Raw genomic sequence first — 16,215 nt, 5'->3', positions numbered from 1 at the left:
GCCCAACAGCTGGGCTAACGCGGCGGCCAGCAGGACACAGCGTTGCACCTGTGTATCAACAGCTAAAAAGAACTAAGCCAGTGAAGTTCTGTACTGTGCATACATCTAGTATTACGATCATAATCGGCTGATAGATAAACTGCAAGGGGCCGAGAACACACTGCGACACCGTTGGAAAGGAGCTTAGTGCTCCTGTCGAGCGGCAGGTATAATCACTTTCTGATCCATCAAATGATGTTATTCTTTATGTAACAGCTAGCAGGATTTGCTTCGGTTTGACGGTTTCCATAACACGCCCGTACTTTTGCATGGCACTTTGCAAGGAGAAGACGATTTCCCCTTTTACAACTAATTTAAATACCCGCCTCATCAATTGCGTACACGTTTATTTGCAGCATTTTGTATGCCCGCCCCATTTCCTTAATTTGGTTCACTTAAAGCGTCATACATTGACGAGCAGCCGACATCGCAAAAGCAACAGATACTTTATCTTAATCCCATACTTATAATTCTATTTTCTATCCGTTTAGCGGAAGGCTGCCTTGTTACGGCCGTGCATGAGCACTGCCCATATGGCTTTCGTTGGCGTCGCCGCTGCAGCGGTTGCGGGTGCCGTTGCAGCTGCTTTTACAAGCAAACGTACCCGTCATTCAAAGGTAATTTTGAAGCCGGCATGCAGGCCACTTGTTGAATTAGCGGCGGCTCGCATGACCCAGGGTCGTCGTTGTTCCTCTTGCCAACCTCTTGCCAACCCGGGTTTTACACAAGAGACTGGCTGAGGATTGATCTAGGTCGCTGGAACTATATGGAACGTCCCTCATATCCGTAACTGCGTTGCATATAAGTTGTATTGTTTGATTGCGTGTGATGGGCGGAAGTCTGCACTGAGCACGTTCCAGAGGGTGTTCGGCCCATCGTTCGGGGTTACCGTGCAGGCCGCTGCCATAACGTCCAGTCATAGCTCTGATTTTCTTCCACCTGACATGTTGCGACACGGCTCACGCATTGGTTCTACCACACCGCATTAGCCGCGGCTCTCCCGCAGTTAACGATTCCTTTTGTGGCATGCGTCAGGCCCCTTTAAACACAAACTGCGGTTCCCCCCCCCCCCACACACACACACATGCAAACGCTTTAGCATTTGCGAACTCAACCGTCCGGCAATGGTTGAGTTCCTCTCCTCCCTCCCGCCCCCCTCAGCTCCCCCGAAGACATATTGCAAAATATTTGTTTCCTTACCACGCTTGCCGACATGACATGCCGCTCGCGCGCTCCAAAATTCGCATTTTTAACACATTTTTTTCTTGAGGTGCCCCTCAAAACCCACAACAAACACCAGCTCCCTCTTTTTGCAGTCTCCGCCCCTGCACACTCCCCTTCCCCGCAGCCCAATCCTCCGCCTGTTCCTCCTCCTCCATCCACCTGCAAAGCACCCCCCGTCATGGCATTTACAGTCAATCACTCAATCACCGAATGACCCCTCCGGCCGGACGTCGCATCCACATCCACATCCACATCCCTCCATTCTACGCTCACCGTCAAAACCCCTCCACCAACACACCCCAACGCACCGCATCAAATCCCGGGGGGACTGCCCCCCCACCCCCCTTTTTCACAGCCCCTCGGGGAAATCCGGGAAATCCTCCCAAGGCTTATCCCCAGAGCTTCCTCCCCCACGTAGCTCCTTCCCCACCTCCCCTACTGGTCAGTTCTGCTTCTCTTTCCTTGGCAGCAGCTTCACTCGCTCGCGTGGTTCGTCTTTTCCTCCTTTTGACTCCGCAGCCCATATCCGCGGATGTGGAGTTCCTGCTGACGCGCGCGGCGGCCCTGCAGCGAGCCGCACGAGGGTCAGAACCCCGGGGGGGCCCCGACGGCGGCGGCGGCGATGGCAAGGAGGAGGTCAGCCTGGAGCATCTCGTGGCGGCGCTGGAGGCCACACGTACGGCGCTGCAACCGTCAAAACTGCCAAACCCGTACGGCGGCCCGGGGGGATCCCGGGGCCACCCAGGCGGTGAGCGAAGGAGGGCTTGCGTGTGTGTATGTGTGTGTTTTTGTGTGTTTTGCTGTACGGGGACAAGGGAACGAGGACGGGTGGCAGTCTGGAGACCAGGATAGAGACAAAAGGTGCTATGGGATGCGAGAACTGAACGGGGGAAGGCGTAGCAGGTAGGGGAAGTAGTACAATCTATTTCCCATTTCTGATACTCTGGTCGCGAAACCCTCCCTAGTCTTCCCCCTCTCTCGGTATCTCTTCCTTCTCTCTCTCTCTCTCTCTCTCCTCTCTCTCTCTCCTTCTCTCCCCCTTCTTCCCGCGAGTCTGATCCCGCTTCTATTCGGAATAAACGTCTTTTGTGTTCTGTTTTATATTAGTTGGACGGCTTTTGTGTCCCGTCGATGTCCTCTCTTTTTCCCATAAGGCCCTCCGAACGTGACCTCGCTGATAATACTTTTTTTTATTCAAAACCTGTTCAGATCCGGGCGGCGGCGGCGGCGGCGGCAGCGGTGCTGCTGCTGGCGGTGCTGCTGGTTCCGGAGCCTTGACGAAGAAGGAGCTGGAGGACACGATGAAGACGCTGCTGCAGCCCCCCGGGGCGCTCAGTGGCCCTGACGCGGATCTGTCCCCCCTGGAGCGATTTACACAGGTGTGTGCTCTGGGGGGCCTTATGTCGGCTGCCTGTGTGGCCTAAAATGTGCCGGTGGGTGGAGAGGGGGATGAGGGATTTGGATGAGGGGGCATCTGGGTCATTAAAGGAAATGGCTACGGGTCTTCCTTTGGTTGGCTCGGGTGAAAGGATGCTGTGCTGCCGCCTCTTTTCCCCACACACGTGTGTGTGTGTGTGTGTGCTTTCGCTCTCCTCGGCCCCCTTTCCTCGTTCGTGGTTCGTCTTCCCCCCAATACACATACACATACGCACACACTTACACGCGCCCATCCATCCACGTCTTCCTTTCCCACACAGTCCCACCAAGGGGTGATACTTCTCTTTGTCTGCTGCGGCGCTTTTCTTTTCACGTTGCGTCGCACCCGCTAGCCCCCTGACGTACACCTGTCACTTTTTGTGTATAACACACAATCCCGTGACATGTTCACAGACAGACACACACACAGACACATACACACAGACACACACACACACAGACACAGACACACACACACAGACACACAGACACACACACACACACACAGACACACAGACACACACACACACAGACACACAGACACACACACACACAAAAAAAAACCTCACGAGACGCGGCACACCACCTTCCCCAGGACTTGACCGAAGCAGCCCGGGCGGGGAAGCTGGACCCCGTCATCGGCCGAGATGAAGAGATCCGCAGGGTGATGCACATCCTGTGTAGGAGAACGAAGAACAACCCGGTAAGGTGCGGGCCCCCCCCCCGTCCCCCTCCCGTCCGTTTCCTTGGCAGCAGCTTGGCACTCGTTCGCGGTTCGTCTTTCCCCCCCTGGGCTATCCGTCTATCTCTGGTACCATCTGCTTCATTCGCCAGTGGTTGGCCTTACCCCCCTGGCCCCCCCCATACACAATACACACACACACTTACACATACACCCCGCCGCCGCCTCCTCGCTTTGTGGCAGTCTAGCGGGGCTCGTCGCATGCCGCTGTTAGGGGATCCTGGTTGGTTTTCAGGTCTTTTCCATCCGCCACTTAATGATCACGTGCTTTTTTAAGTTCAGATTCCTTCCCCTGTTCCTGTTGCGCGGGAAAGCGTTTCTCCCACGCTCTTTCCGTGTCCTTTATCGCTCTCTTCTCCCTCCTATCTCCGTCTGTTTGTCTGTCTGTCTGTTTATCTGTCTGTCTTTTTCCCCTTCCGCCCAAGGTGCTGGTGGGGGAGACGGGCGTGGGCAAGACTGCGCTTGTGGAGGGGCTGGCGCAGAGGCTCGTGGCAGGGGACGTGCCGTACAGCCTCATGGGCTGCCGTATAGTGGAACTGGATCTTGGTAGGGTCGGGGATGGGAATCGACCAGGGGTTCGGAGGGGCCTAACGTTGGGTTGGGTAGGGCGCCGCCACGGTGTGTGTGTATATATGTATGTATGTGTGTGTGTGTTGGAGGTTCCTGACAGGTTGGAGGGAGTAGAGGAACAAGACCTGTGTGTACGGGGCACCACTTCACCCCAGTTTACCCCAGAAGACAGAGCAGGACAGGACACGACGGGACACGAAACCGGTGTGAGCGCAGGAACACACCGCGGGGGGGGCCCTGTGCACCGGGGGCCTCACCTCCTCCTCCTCCCGGCCATATGCAGGGAGCCTCATTTCTGCGGTTGAACCGCCGTCAGTCGCCCATTTCCCTCCATTTCCCCTAGCCTCCTCTCCTCTCCTCCCCCAGCCTCCTCTCCTAAATCTACAACGATACACACACCGTTAATATCAGACCATACACGCACACACTCTTACAGCACGCACATACATACATACATACATACATCCATACGGCTCTCGCGGCCCATGTAATCTAAGTCATACATACATACAACCATTCAGGTTCCCTGACCGCCGGCGCCATGATGCCTGGTGAGTTCGAGGACCGGCTGAAGGCGGTGCTCCAAGAGGTGGCGGCCTCCCGGGGCCGGGTGCTGCTGTTCATTGACGACATCCACAACCTTGTGCCGGCCATGGGGCAACAGGTGGGTTGACGGGGGAGGGAGGGAGGGGGGGAGGGAGGGAGGCCGTGTGCATGTTTTGTTGGTGTGTTTTAATGGTCTGGGCTGTAGTCGTTAGTGTGTGTATAGGTGTATGTGTTCTTGCTGCGTGTGTGTCGGTGTGTATCGGGCTTTGTGTGTGTGTGTGTGTATGTACGGGGGGTTCATCATGAACCCGAACCCCAGAGGCTGTAAAGAAGAGAGGCTGTGGGCCCAGAAGGTCTAGATGGATGGATGTAAAGTAGATGTGTAGATGTATTATTGTGCTCCCTTCTTTACATGCCGACGTTCACCTTACTCCACTTTCTCCCCCCCACCCCCCTCGTCCTCATCCTCATCCCTTCCCGCCTCCTCCTCCTTCCCTCCTCATCGCCACACTTTCCTCCCTTGGCCTCATTGTTTTTCCTCTCTCTCTCTAAGGGCGCGACCATGCTGGACGGTGGTTCCCTGTTGAAGCCGTTTCTGTCCCGCGGCGAGCTGCGCTGCATCGGGGCCTCCTCCACGGACAAGTTCAAGAAGACCATTGAGAAGGACCCCGGGCTGGAGAGGAGGTTCCAGCAGGTGGCTAGGGGGCTGGGAGACCCTGTGTTGCCAGTGGGGGTGGTAAGGGGGGGGGATCTGTCCGGCTGCGGGGGGCGCAGAGGAGCGGAGGTTGGGGGCTGCGTTTAGTTTCCCCCCCCTCCCTCCCTCCCTCCCTCCCTCCCTGTTTTGCGACGTATATCCAAACCACTTCCCCTTCGCATCAATCCCTACTACATACCAGGACGTGTTCTCTATCACAGGTATCTGCTTTATTCGCAAGTGCTTGGTCTTAGCTCCTCCCTTCCTCCACCTCCCGTCTCCCCCTCCCGTCTCGCTACCCAGGTCTTTGTTGACCAGCCCAGTGTCGCGGTCACCATCTCCATCCTCCGCGGTCTGCGGCCCCACTACGAGCGGCACCACGGGGTGAGGGTGGGGGAGGATGCGCTGGTGGCAGCGGCCCAGCTCTCGGCCAGGTACATCGCGGGAAGGTTCCTGCCGGACAAGGCAATCGACCTCATGGACGAGGCCACGGCACAGGTAAGAGAGGGAAGAAGGGGGAAGAAGGGGGGAGGGAGGGAGGGAGGGGATGCAAGGGGAGGGAGGGAAGAGAGAGGACTCTCATCGTCCATTTCCCGCCATATACGATTGGCGGGAAAAAGGTAAAAAAAGATTCGCCAAGTAATTCGGCCAAGTAATCGCCAAAAGACCCTCCGATATCTCGCGGGGGAGGGGGAAAGGGGAGTGCCACACGGGGGTTGGACACCGATGCGTGTGGTGTGTGGGTTTTTCCCCACCCCACCCCACCCTACCCGGGTACTTTGGCTGTGTGTGGCACCGAATGGCGCTCTGCTTGGCAAGCCCCCCCGTTGTCCCCCCCCCGCTGGTGGCTACGTACTTGGTGCGCTTCATCACCACAGCGCCCGCGTAGCTGTGCGCTCTGTCGTCCCTTTCCCTTGCACGGGTGTTTTGTATTTATTCCACCACTTTCTGCCCTTGTTTTTTGGTGGTTCATCGTACCCCCTTTCCCCCCCGCGTCCTTCCCTTCATCGTCCGTACACTCTTGCCCTGGCAGCAGCTTCACTCGTTCACGTTTTGGTTCGTCTTTCCCCCCCCCCCCGTTCTGCCCCCTTCATCGTCCTGACGACCGACGCCTCCCTCCCTCCCCACCTTTTCCCCCCTGGCACCCCTCTCCCCCCCTCTACAGATTAAGATGGAGATGACTCTGCGGCCCAGTGCCCTGGACTCCCTGGAGCGCCGTCTCAAGCAGCTGGATCTGGAACTGGCGCAGCTGACGGAGAAGGCGGCGGGGGGGGAGGACAAGACAGCGGCCACCTGCCTGGAGGAGATCAAGGTACGTGAAGGGGGGAAGGGGGAGAGGGGAGAGGGGGGAAGAGGCGAACCACGGGCCGGTGAAGCTGATGCCAAGGAAAGACTGATGCGCCAGAAGTAAAAGAAAGGCATAGGGGGGAGGAGGAGGGGGAGGGGGCGGGAGGAGGAGGGGGAGGGGGCGGGAGGAGAAGGGGGAGGGGGCGGGAGGAGGAGGGGGAGGGGGCGGGAGGAGAAGGGAGGATTGCGACGGCGTGGCCGCCTCTCCCTTCCAGGCCGGGGCGGCTTCAAGGATTATTCGTTTCAGCATGGCTCCTCCGCATGGCGATGAATCTGATGGCAATTGTACTGCATTAATGCCGTACACTTCCTTGCGAATCAGTTTTGCATGGTTTGAATGTCATTCTGGTACCCCGCGTTTTGCCGGCATTACCACGGCCACCACTGCTGCGTTGATTTACGCGTATGTATGTATGTATGTATGTATGTATGTGGGTGTGATGGTCGTACAGGCCGAGCGTGCGAGTGTGGCGACCCAACGAGATCAAGTGGCGGCGGTCTGGAAGGCGGAGCGCGAGGCGGGAGTTAAAGTGGAGGAGCTGCTGCTAAGGAAGCAGTACATTGACATGGAGGTACGTACGGTACGGATTAAGCAGCGGTATTGGCAGCACTTGATGCGTATTGTCTTTTGGCTTTTGTATCCGGCTACACTCAATCGCTTTTGCAAACCATTTCTGTCGTTCAAGCATCCTGGTTCCGTACGTCGTACGATGAAAGGTAATTTGTCGTACAGGTGGCCAGGCTAGAGGCGGCCTTGGACAATGGCGACGTCGAGGCCGACGGCGAAGAGGACGATGAGGAGCGGGAGGACGATGAATACGACATGGACGGCACGGCGGGCCCTATGTCGAGCGGAATGTACGGCGACGGGGAGCTCAACGGCCATGGCGAGGGCCGTGCAGGCCGCGCCGGCCATGCCATGCTGGCGCGGCTCCGTACACAAGCTACGGAAGTTCAGGAGTCGTTGGCACGAGCGCGCGCGGCGGAAGCGGCTGGCGGCGGTGGCGGCGGCGGCGGCGGCGCAGCTGCGGGGCCTGGCATTGGCGGCGGGCGGCTCGTACGACACACTGTTTCCGACGGCGACATTGCCGCCGTCATCAGTCGGTGGACTGGTATACCCGTGACCAAGCTGGTGGCGAGTGAACGTGAGAGACTGCTCGGACTGCAGGTATGTCTGTGCTTGAAGTCTCCGTTTCTAGCATTGCCATCATCATCGTCATCGCCATCATCGCCATCATCCAGGCCGTCACCCTTTCCTTTCCTTCGGTGGGCATGGGCACTTGATCCTTAGCTGCTAGGTTCTAGATATCCCCCCCACCCCTCCCCCCGACGTCCCCCACCCCACCCCACAACAGTCAGTTCCGCTTCCCATACATCTGCCGCAGCACTCTTTCGCCACTTGGCAGCAGCTTCACTCGTTCACATGGTTCGTCTTTTCCCCCCCTCCCCCCAACACCCGACGCCCGACACAGGACGAGCTGCACCGCCGTATCATCGGCCAGGAGGAGGCGGTGGATGCGGTTGCGGAGGCGGTACAGCGCAGCAGGGCGGATGTGGCGGACCTGAACGGGCCCATCGCCTCGTTCATGTTTCTGGGACCCACAGGTCGGGTCGGGTCGGGTCGGGTGGCGGTGGGGGTGGGGAGAAATAAGGATGGGGGGGGCCTTACTTACGACATGCTGAAGAGGTGTTGGGAGTTTTGCACGACGTTCTTTTGGGGCAATGCGGCGGTCGGGCGGCTGCTTTTTCTTCGGCCCCCCCCCTCCCTCTCCCCGCTTTTCTTCGTGTGCCTGTCACGTGGCCCCGCTCCGTTGTTCTGCCGTACTCCCCGTGGCCTGGTGTCGCGGCCTCGGCAGCACCTTCAGCATGTTGCGTCTGGTCGTATCCTTTGGCCCTATCTTGGGTCGGGTTGGGTTGGCCCCTTTCCCTCCCCCCCTTTTTAGTCCTGGCGGTTATTTAGGTAGTTTTTTCCGACATCTTCTTCATTACTTCATCCCGAGGTCGCCACCTTCAAGAACGCGTTTTGGTCAGTTCTACTCCTGGCACTACACTCTTGCCCCGGCAGCAGCGTCACTCGTTCACGTGGTTCGTCTTTCCCCCTCCCGCGTTCTGCCCTTCATCGTCCTGACGACCGACGCCTCCCTCCCGCCCCGCCTTTTCCCCCCTGGCACCCCCTCCCCCCCTCATCATCGCGTATGGCTCCTTAGGGGCGGTTTCGGACTTCAACTGCCATCCGATAGTTCATTTTTTCTGAGTTCCTCGCATCGTATGATTTCAAACCCCGCCGCCTCCGCCTCCGCCGCCTCCGCCGCCTCCAACACATCAAATGTTCAGTAAGCACGCCCGCCCAACCTTCCTCTCTCTCTCTCTCTCTGTACTGCGAAATACACATGCCTTATTTCCACACACACAGACACAGACACACACACACACACACACACACCACCCGCATAAGCATAGTACAACCCAACCCCACCCCGTGCTAGATCATGCATATCTATACCCCTTTTTCCACATCTTTCCCCAGGCGTTGGGAAGACGGAGCTGGCCAAGGCTCTGGCCGCCTACCTCTTCAACACGGAAGAGGCCATGGTGCGACTGGACATGTCGGAGTACATGGAAAAACACGCCGTGTCGAGGTTGATTGGGGCACCCCCCGGTGGGTGAGGTGGGGGGTCAGGGGGGACGGGGGGGGAGCACACGCACATGACTGGCGACATGGAAATGCCCAGGGGGGGGGAAGACCCTGGGGTTGGTAGTGTTGGCTGGGTACGGGTGTCTGACGTGGTGGTGTGCGTGTAATGTGCGTGGTGTGGTGTGGTGTGCAAGAGGTGGAGGCGGGTGGCTGATGGCGGGTGTGTTTTTGAGGTGCGCAGTGGCATGTGAAGAAGTCCAGATGAGGAGATGGTGGGGATGGGATGGGATGGGCGCGCTGGACGGTGGGGAACAGTGTTGACGTTGTGTGTTGGGGGGGTTGTGTTTGGGAGGGGGGGTAACGCCGTGGTGAGACGTGGTGTGGTGTGTATTGGGGTGTCGGGAAAGCGGGACGTCGTGTCGTACATACACATACACAGATTTGTCTCATCGCATAGGGGTTATATATTGTACGAAAAGCAAGTCCAGCCACGATGGTGGTGGGCGGGTGAAAAGCTGTACGGCAGCCGGGGCATGGATAGGGATGAGGTTGGGCTTAAGAGCCACGGGTTGATAACATGAATAGATAAGAAGAGAGAGAGGACGGGGGGCCACGTTTGTGTTTGTCGTACTTGACAACCACCGAGAACCTCCAAACCCAACTTCCAACTCCCAACTCCCAACCTCGTGCATTATTGCCGCCCAGGTTATGTTGGCTACGAAGAGGGCGGCATGCTGACGGACAGTGTACGGCGCCGGCCGTACAGTGTCGTGCTGTTTGACGAGATTGAGAAGGTATATTATGCGTATATGCGCGTGTGTCCTATCGAACCAACCGCGTATCAACTCCCCTTCCTTCCACCTTCATTGGATTGGTAACAGAATCCGCAATGTGTTTTTTTAGTGCCCGAACGCCCAACCGCACCATCACCAGCTGGTACGTTGACGTTTACCGCCACCATCGCCACCATCTGTTAAACTAACGGCAAGGGGCTAATATCTTGTCGTACAACATGATGTACGGCAATCGGCTAACCCATTGCCGTACGCCGAGATTCAACGCGCCCCGGACCCCCCCCCCGGGGTCCTATTACTGGTGTCACCATTCACTGGTATTGTATATATGGTGTGTATGTGAGAGTGTCGGTCACTTTCCAACCCATCCCCCCGCAACCCGCATTCCCCCCGGGCCCCCCCCCCCACACCAGGCCCACGTGGATGTGTTCAACGTGCTGCTCCAGATTTTGGACGATGGCCGCATCACGGACGCTCAGGTAAAACAGGGGTGGGGAGGTTCGGGCATGAGGAACTCAGTTTACCATGTGTGTGCGTGTGCGTGTATGTATGTGTGTGATGGAAATCGGCACGCGCGTGTGTGTATGTATGTATGTGTGTATGTGTGAGAGCTGCATGTATGTTGTCAGTGAGAGTGGTCAGATACGGCTAGAGTTTGATCTGTGCACACTGCTGCCACTTGCCGTACTGTACCGTGCCGTACAGGGTCGTACGGTGTCGTTCAAGAATACCGTCATCATCATGACCTCCAACTTGGGGTCTGCGGAGATCTTTGCCCGCGTGGCCCTTCGTGGGGACTCGAAGCCTCAGGAGCAGGGTGGCGCAGGCGATGATGGTGATCGTGATGGTGATGGTGATGCTGATGGCGCTAATGCAGCTGCGGACGGCAGCAGTGGTGGCGCTAGTCGCATAGCTGATCGGGCGGCGCTGAAGGAGAAGGTTATGGAACATGTGCGGAGCCATTTCCGGCCCGGTAGGTGGATGGGTGGGTGGGTGGATGGGTGGGTGGGTGGGTGGGTAGGTGCCCCCGTGTGGCTGTTCATTTCCATGGTCTTTAGGCTTTGGTCTTTAGGTTACATGTCTTTGGATTAGGGTTCCTTTTGGACTGTTTGTATGTAAATCTGTCGCCTCGGTGTGTATCCAGCATCGCATTGCAGTTTTAAGCCATTTTGTGAAAAGAAATGTTTCATGGTTGCGCCTCTAATCGCCACCCTCCCCCCCTTTCCTCTCCCTTTCTCTTCTCTCTTTATTTCTTTCTCCCTCCCGTCTCAATCCTGGAGGAATGTTTTGACACTTGCTGTGTGCGCGCTCCTCCTTTGGAATCGCCTGGCAGCGGCTTTCTGTCCTCTCGGCATTTACATCCCCTCCGCCGCCATCCCACACCCTTCCCCCTCTTCTCCTCATTCTCCTCCTCATGTTCCTCATTCTCCTCCGCAACACGTCTTCTCCCCTCCCCCATGGCCCCCTCCCCCCTTCCTTTCTCCGCTGTTGCAACACGCTCCTGAAGAGTTCATCAACCGTGTGGATGAGTTCATCACCTTCGACCCCCTACAGCCCGACCAGATCAAGCAGATCGTGGCGCTGCGGGCGCAGAAGCTCGTGTCGCGGTTGGCGGAGCGCCGCATGAGGCTGCAGCTGACGGTAAGGAACTGGAGAGGGTTGCGGAGGATGGAGGAGGGCGGAGGAAAGGAGGGCTTTGGGCAGACAGGCTGGGGGAAGGGAGCAGCTGTAGGAGGGACAAGACCTTGCGGGGGGAGAGGAAAAAAGGGGGAAAAAGAAGAAAGGGAAAAAAAGGAAAAATGGAAAAAAGAAAAAAAGAAAAAAGGGGAAATAGGGGAAATAGGGGAAAGGTGACAAACCCCAGATAACTTCATAAAATGGAATATGGATCTTGCTTTACACACACGCCATCAAGTAATCTTTATGTACGTTCTTCACTTTCTTTATTTTATTTTGGGTTTTGAATTTTGAATTTTAAATTTTGCTGTAGTCAAAAGCACAAATTCTTGTGCATGTGCATGTGCATGTGCATATACATTTATAGTAAATATATAATGGTACGACGACCACCCGGTCTTGCCCCCCATTTGGTTCATCTAAAGGATCCCGCCGTGGAGTATCTGGCGTCCAGAGGGTACGACCCCGCGTACGGCGCTCGTCCAGTCAAGCGTGCTCTGCAGCGTGAGCTTCAGACGCTGCTGGCCCAGGCTCTCCTGCGCAACGAGTTCACGGAGGGCGACACGATTACCGTATCTGTACGGCCCGACGGCGCCGGCCTGGCGCTGTCGCGAAGTACGAAAGCCGACGGCGATGTGGCGGCGAGGGAGCCGGGGGCTGGCGGGGACAGCGGCGCGGCGGCGGCGTCAGAGCAGCCGGCGGAGGGCGGCGAGGGGCAGGCGGTGAAGACCAGGAAGGCTGAAGAGGAGGAGGAGGAGGAGGAGGAAGATCTGGAAACTGAGCCCAACGGTAATTTGCCAACCGCCAACGGTGCTTCCAACGGTCATCTCAACGGCACGGTCCACTGAACGTCTGTTGCACTTTTTAACTGCCGAGTCAGCTGTTTCCTGGGGGGGGGGTCTGGAGGAAGAGGGAATCTGTGCATGGTGGTGGAAGAGGGGGGAAAGGTTTTTGAGGATGCTCATGAGGTTTAGGCGCGCCAGAGAAGTGAGATGGTGCTGGGCTGGGGAGTGACTTTGCAAGGAAAGGCTTTGCAAGGAAAGGCTTTGCAAGGAAAGGCTTTGCAAGGAAAGGCTTTGCAAGGAAAGGCTTTGCAAGGAAAGGCTTTGCAAGGCGTCAATTCTCTGTCCCAACGCGAGATAAATAGATGCGTGGAGTGGAAGGGGTTGCCCGATAGGTAACCTCTGAAAAGCGACTGGAGAGCTTTGCGTGTGGCGATCTGAGCGGCAGACCCGCCTTAGCCCGGGATGATGATGAGGCGGACTTCCGTGAGTACGACCACCGTTACCGTTCAACTGCTTTTGGTCTTTTGGTTTGGCGAGTTTGGGTGAGAGGGGGGGAGTAAGAGGGGCAGGACTGCCGGGCCGTAAAATTTTACTGCAGATCCGGAAGGATCGAACCCGACGGCTGTTGGCGGGAATATGCGCTGAAGAGGTGTCCGGAAAGAGATGGGTCCCTCAATAATTGCTTCGGTGAAATTGCTGGTGGTTCGTTTGGCTTTTTTAGAATAATAAGGTATGTGAGGTGACGCACGGATGGTTGGAGTGTGGGGTCTGCATTCGCATTTACGGGCACATTCGCACATTCTGTCGTCATGTCCGTGTGTTGCCTGTACGTATGTCAGTTTCATGCGTCTGATGTCGTCGACCTGTATGTACGTCATGTATGTGTCGTTTGTGTCTCATCCGTAGGTCGCAGGCAGGCATCGCCAAGGAAGAGAGTGTCGGATTTCCGGGAGCGCAGCAGAAGCGTGTTGTTTACCATGAAGATAAACAACGCTGTTTGCTGCGTTGCGTTGATTGTGCTCATAAAAGAAGAACCCGCGTGCCCTCGTGTATCAAGGCCAAACTGTGTAATGGTTTTAGCGGTGTGCTTGTTTTAGGGCTCTGTATGTGTGTGTGTGTGAACCTGAGTGGCAAAATGGCGGTTCCCAAAACAAGTTTGCACAAATCATGCGCGTGCTTGCGGTGGCCAACACACCAAAACGCTGTCCGTCGAGCAGCTTTTGGACACACGGCCCCTCCCCCCCCCACACACACACCTGTGCCTGTGGATGGTAAAATGTGGCTTGGTAAAACCTCATCCCCTGTGGAATCTTTCCTAGGCGGCGTTAAATCCTTTTCCATTCACCAGCCACCCGAGGAGGGAACATTCTCTGTTCCTCTTTGTATCCTCTCTCTCTCTTTTCCTTCGCTTGCTTTTGTGTGCTTCTCCGCATGTATTTCACAGAGCCGGCAGTAACATCGGCTCCATATCATATACCCCCAGCTGCGTGTTTTCATGCACCTGGCTTTCCCTCACCCCTTAACATTAACGGAAGGAAATCTGTCCTGGTGGACACAACGGTGGCTAACCTAGGGAACCACAGTTTCTCACGAGTGCGAGGAATGAGAGAAGTGACCTGGACTCCGCTACCTTGCCTTCCGTTTTGGCTGTGCGTTTTCACCCTTCCGCGCCCCTCTTCCCCCTCCACGAATAAGCCTCTGGCCAGGGGCCCGGGCTCCGCCCCGGGGCCCGGGTTCATTACCCTCGTAACCACAATTACACCACCTGCTGGGTTGGAGTAGTTCCTCTACTGAGAGGAAGAGTTCCTCCTTCGAGCACCTCGAAGGGGCCGGTGTATTGGGTATCAGCATCCGAGGGTATCATGCCGGTATCAGCATCCGAGGGCACCACAACATCTCGCCATCACAACCGCACTTTCTACCAGCGCTCATCCAGCAATTGCCGGCGCCGTTCCGCTCCTCCACAAGGAAACACGGTCAGCGTGATCATGGTATGAATATCCCGATGGTCAATCAGAGCTCCCCTTGGGCGAGACAACTTCGTCACTGATGATGTGCACCAAGCAGGGCATTCACCAAGGCTATCAAGCTCGTCTCACCCAATTACCTTATTACTGGAGCCCTCCACTACAATTAACTGCACTCCTAAAACTACAAGTCTCTAAAGCTACAACTCTCTAAGACTACAACTTGCTAAAACTACAACTCGCGCATTATCCTTTTCCTCCTCGTTTAGAGCCCATTTCTTCTCCGTTTATATAATAATTACCCTTCCTCCTTAAGCGCAGGTTTACCACACGCATTGTTCTCCACACGGCACACTCAACACGGCTTGCTTTCGCTCCTCGATTAGGGCGTCTGGTGCTTTCAGAACTGCGCCGGCTTTCGTTTCCTACTACGTCTCTCTCAACCTCCCGGCGCCTCTCAACCAAGCTGTCCCTGCCGCATCTGCCTGTCAATCTCTTCTGCATCCAACTGGCCTGGCAGTCGCCGTACACCTCGGTTGAAAATCGAATATGCGGACAGCTCCCCGGCGCGCCGAGTTCCGAGGTTGGTGAAGATGCCACCAATAAGGCAGCCCAGAACGAACAACGGCCCTAGACCTAGCCGCGATGATATGACGCAACCTAGTAGGAAACCGCAAAACAACGCAAGACGCCATGGCCGTAAAAGGACGACCCACTCCAGGATCCAATCGGGGCAGCGCGCGCGGTTTCGTAGCGCCTCAACTACGGCCACCTCCCAGCGTGGGGTGCCTTGCGGCAGGGCAATCCGGTCTTCCTCGTCGTCGCCGTCATCGTGACGGACGCGAGACGAAGCTGAACCACGGGTCACTGCAGCGACGATTTCGGGTGAGGGCGCTTTGCGCTGCGGCGCGACAAGTAGATGATCTGTACATCGTAGGAGGAGTGGGGATTGAACAAGATGTGGAGCGGGCAGCGAGGGGGATTTGGAGGGACAGAAACTCCCGGTGAGTGAGTGCGCAAGACGAGCTGCTTGGTACAGGCGCCTGATGGCGATGCTGAGCGGGGGAAGCGGGAAGGATGAAAGATTGATAGTGAGGGCGCGCGAGGAGCGGCTGGACGAACATCGCTGCGTGCCAACGGTAGAGGGCCTGGATCCGGGCATGACCTCCACTAAGGCAGCGAACGATGAGAGGGCAACCACCCCTCGGCAGAAAGCTGCTGATGGCGGCTGATGGAGTTCTGGAGTGTCTATGGGGGGAACTGCAGATCGCCGTGGGCTATTCGGCGAGGATTTGTAAAGGGGCGCAGGGAATGCGCCCTACACAAATGTGTGACCTACCGCCATCCCGTAAGGTCACGACGTGGTTCGGCTTATTGACTGGCAACGCTGCTCCTCGTAGTACTACTTTGACGCCCCCAGCTGTTAAAGTGCCAAACGCCTGCTCCGCGCAGTGCACAATCGCTTCGACCTACACGGCTCCAAAGGGCAAGAAACCGTGAATTCAGCAAAGCGGTGAAGTGAGACAGTACAAACGCTTTAGCTTTTAGTTAACTCACGGTGCAGATGGAAGGAAGCTCCGTGACCTGCCTGGGACCAGCTATGAACTGCAATGTAACGGACACAGTCCCGCCAACTCCCATCAAGATTCCGTATATTTATTGGCTTTCTTTTACAATAATGCAGCCTTCGTAAGCTGTTGTTTGGGGACATAAATTATGTCTGGTTGCAAAACAAATTGCGGGTGCGAGGCGAAGTGGATTCCTGCGTATAGCTGACTT

At 56.6% G+C, this 16,215-nt stretch overlaps 2 protein-coding genes across 2 annotated transcripts; one reads left to right on the top strand and one right to left on the bottom strand.

Moving 5' to 3' along the window:
- Positions 1-572: 572 nt before the first annotated feature.
- On the top strand, positions 573-13,796 carry VOLCADRAFT_104868 (uncharacterized protein; the record flags this gene model as incomplete). Its single annotated transcript, XM_002950815.1, has 18 exons — positions 573-656; positions 1,783-2,011; positions 2,473-2,642; positions 3,275-3,382; positions 3,847-3,967; positions 4,513-4,655; positions 5,091-5,273; positions 5,535-5,729; positions 6,397-6,543; positions 7,031-7,150; positions 7,312-7,746; positions 8,051-8,183; positions 9,106-9,237; positions 9,919-10,007; positions 10,421-10,486; positions 10,713-10,980; positions 11,515-11,648; positions 12,110-13,796. The coding sequence occupies 18 exons, from the start codon at positions 573-575 to the stop codon at positions 12,530-12,532; spliced, it is 3,180 nt and encodes a 1,059-aa protein (XP_002950861.1). The 3' UTR covers positions 12,533-13,796.
- A 1,097-nt stretch (positions 13,797-14,893) lies between these two features.
- VOLCADRAFT_81244 (uncharacterized protein) lies at positions 14,894-16,215 on the bottom strand (the record flags this gene model as incomplete). Its single annotated transcript, XM_002950718.1, has 3 exons — positions 15,994-16,215; positions 15,776-15,905; positions 14,894-15,360 (listed from the first exon to the last, which is right to left on the bottom strand). The coding sequence occupies exons 1-3, from the start codon at positions 16,075-16,077 to the stop codon at positions 14,894-14,896; spliced, it is 681 nt and encodes a 226-aa protein (XP_002950764.1). The 5' UTR covers positions 16,078-16,215.

Source organism: Volvox carteri, assembly GCF_000143455.1.
Source record: "Volvox carteri f. nagariensis unplaced genomic scaffold VOLCAscaffold_20, whole genome shotgun sequence".
In the NCBI taxonomy this organism is placed as follows: Eukaryota; Viridiplantae; Chlorophyta; class Chlorophyceae; order Chlamydomonadales; family Volvocaceae; genus Volvox; species Volvox carteri.
The sequence above is the reverse complement of the archived record's forward strand: the minus strand, read 5'-3'. Positions and strand labels throughout refer to the sequence as shown.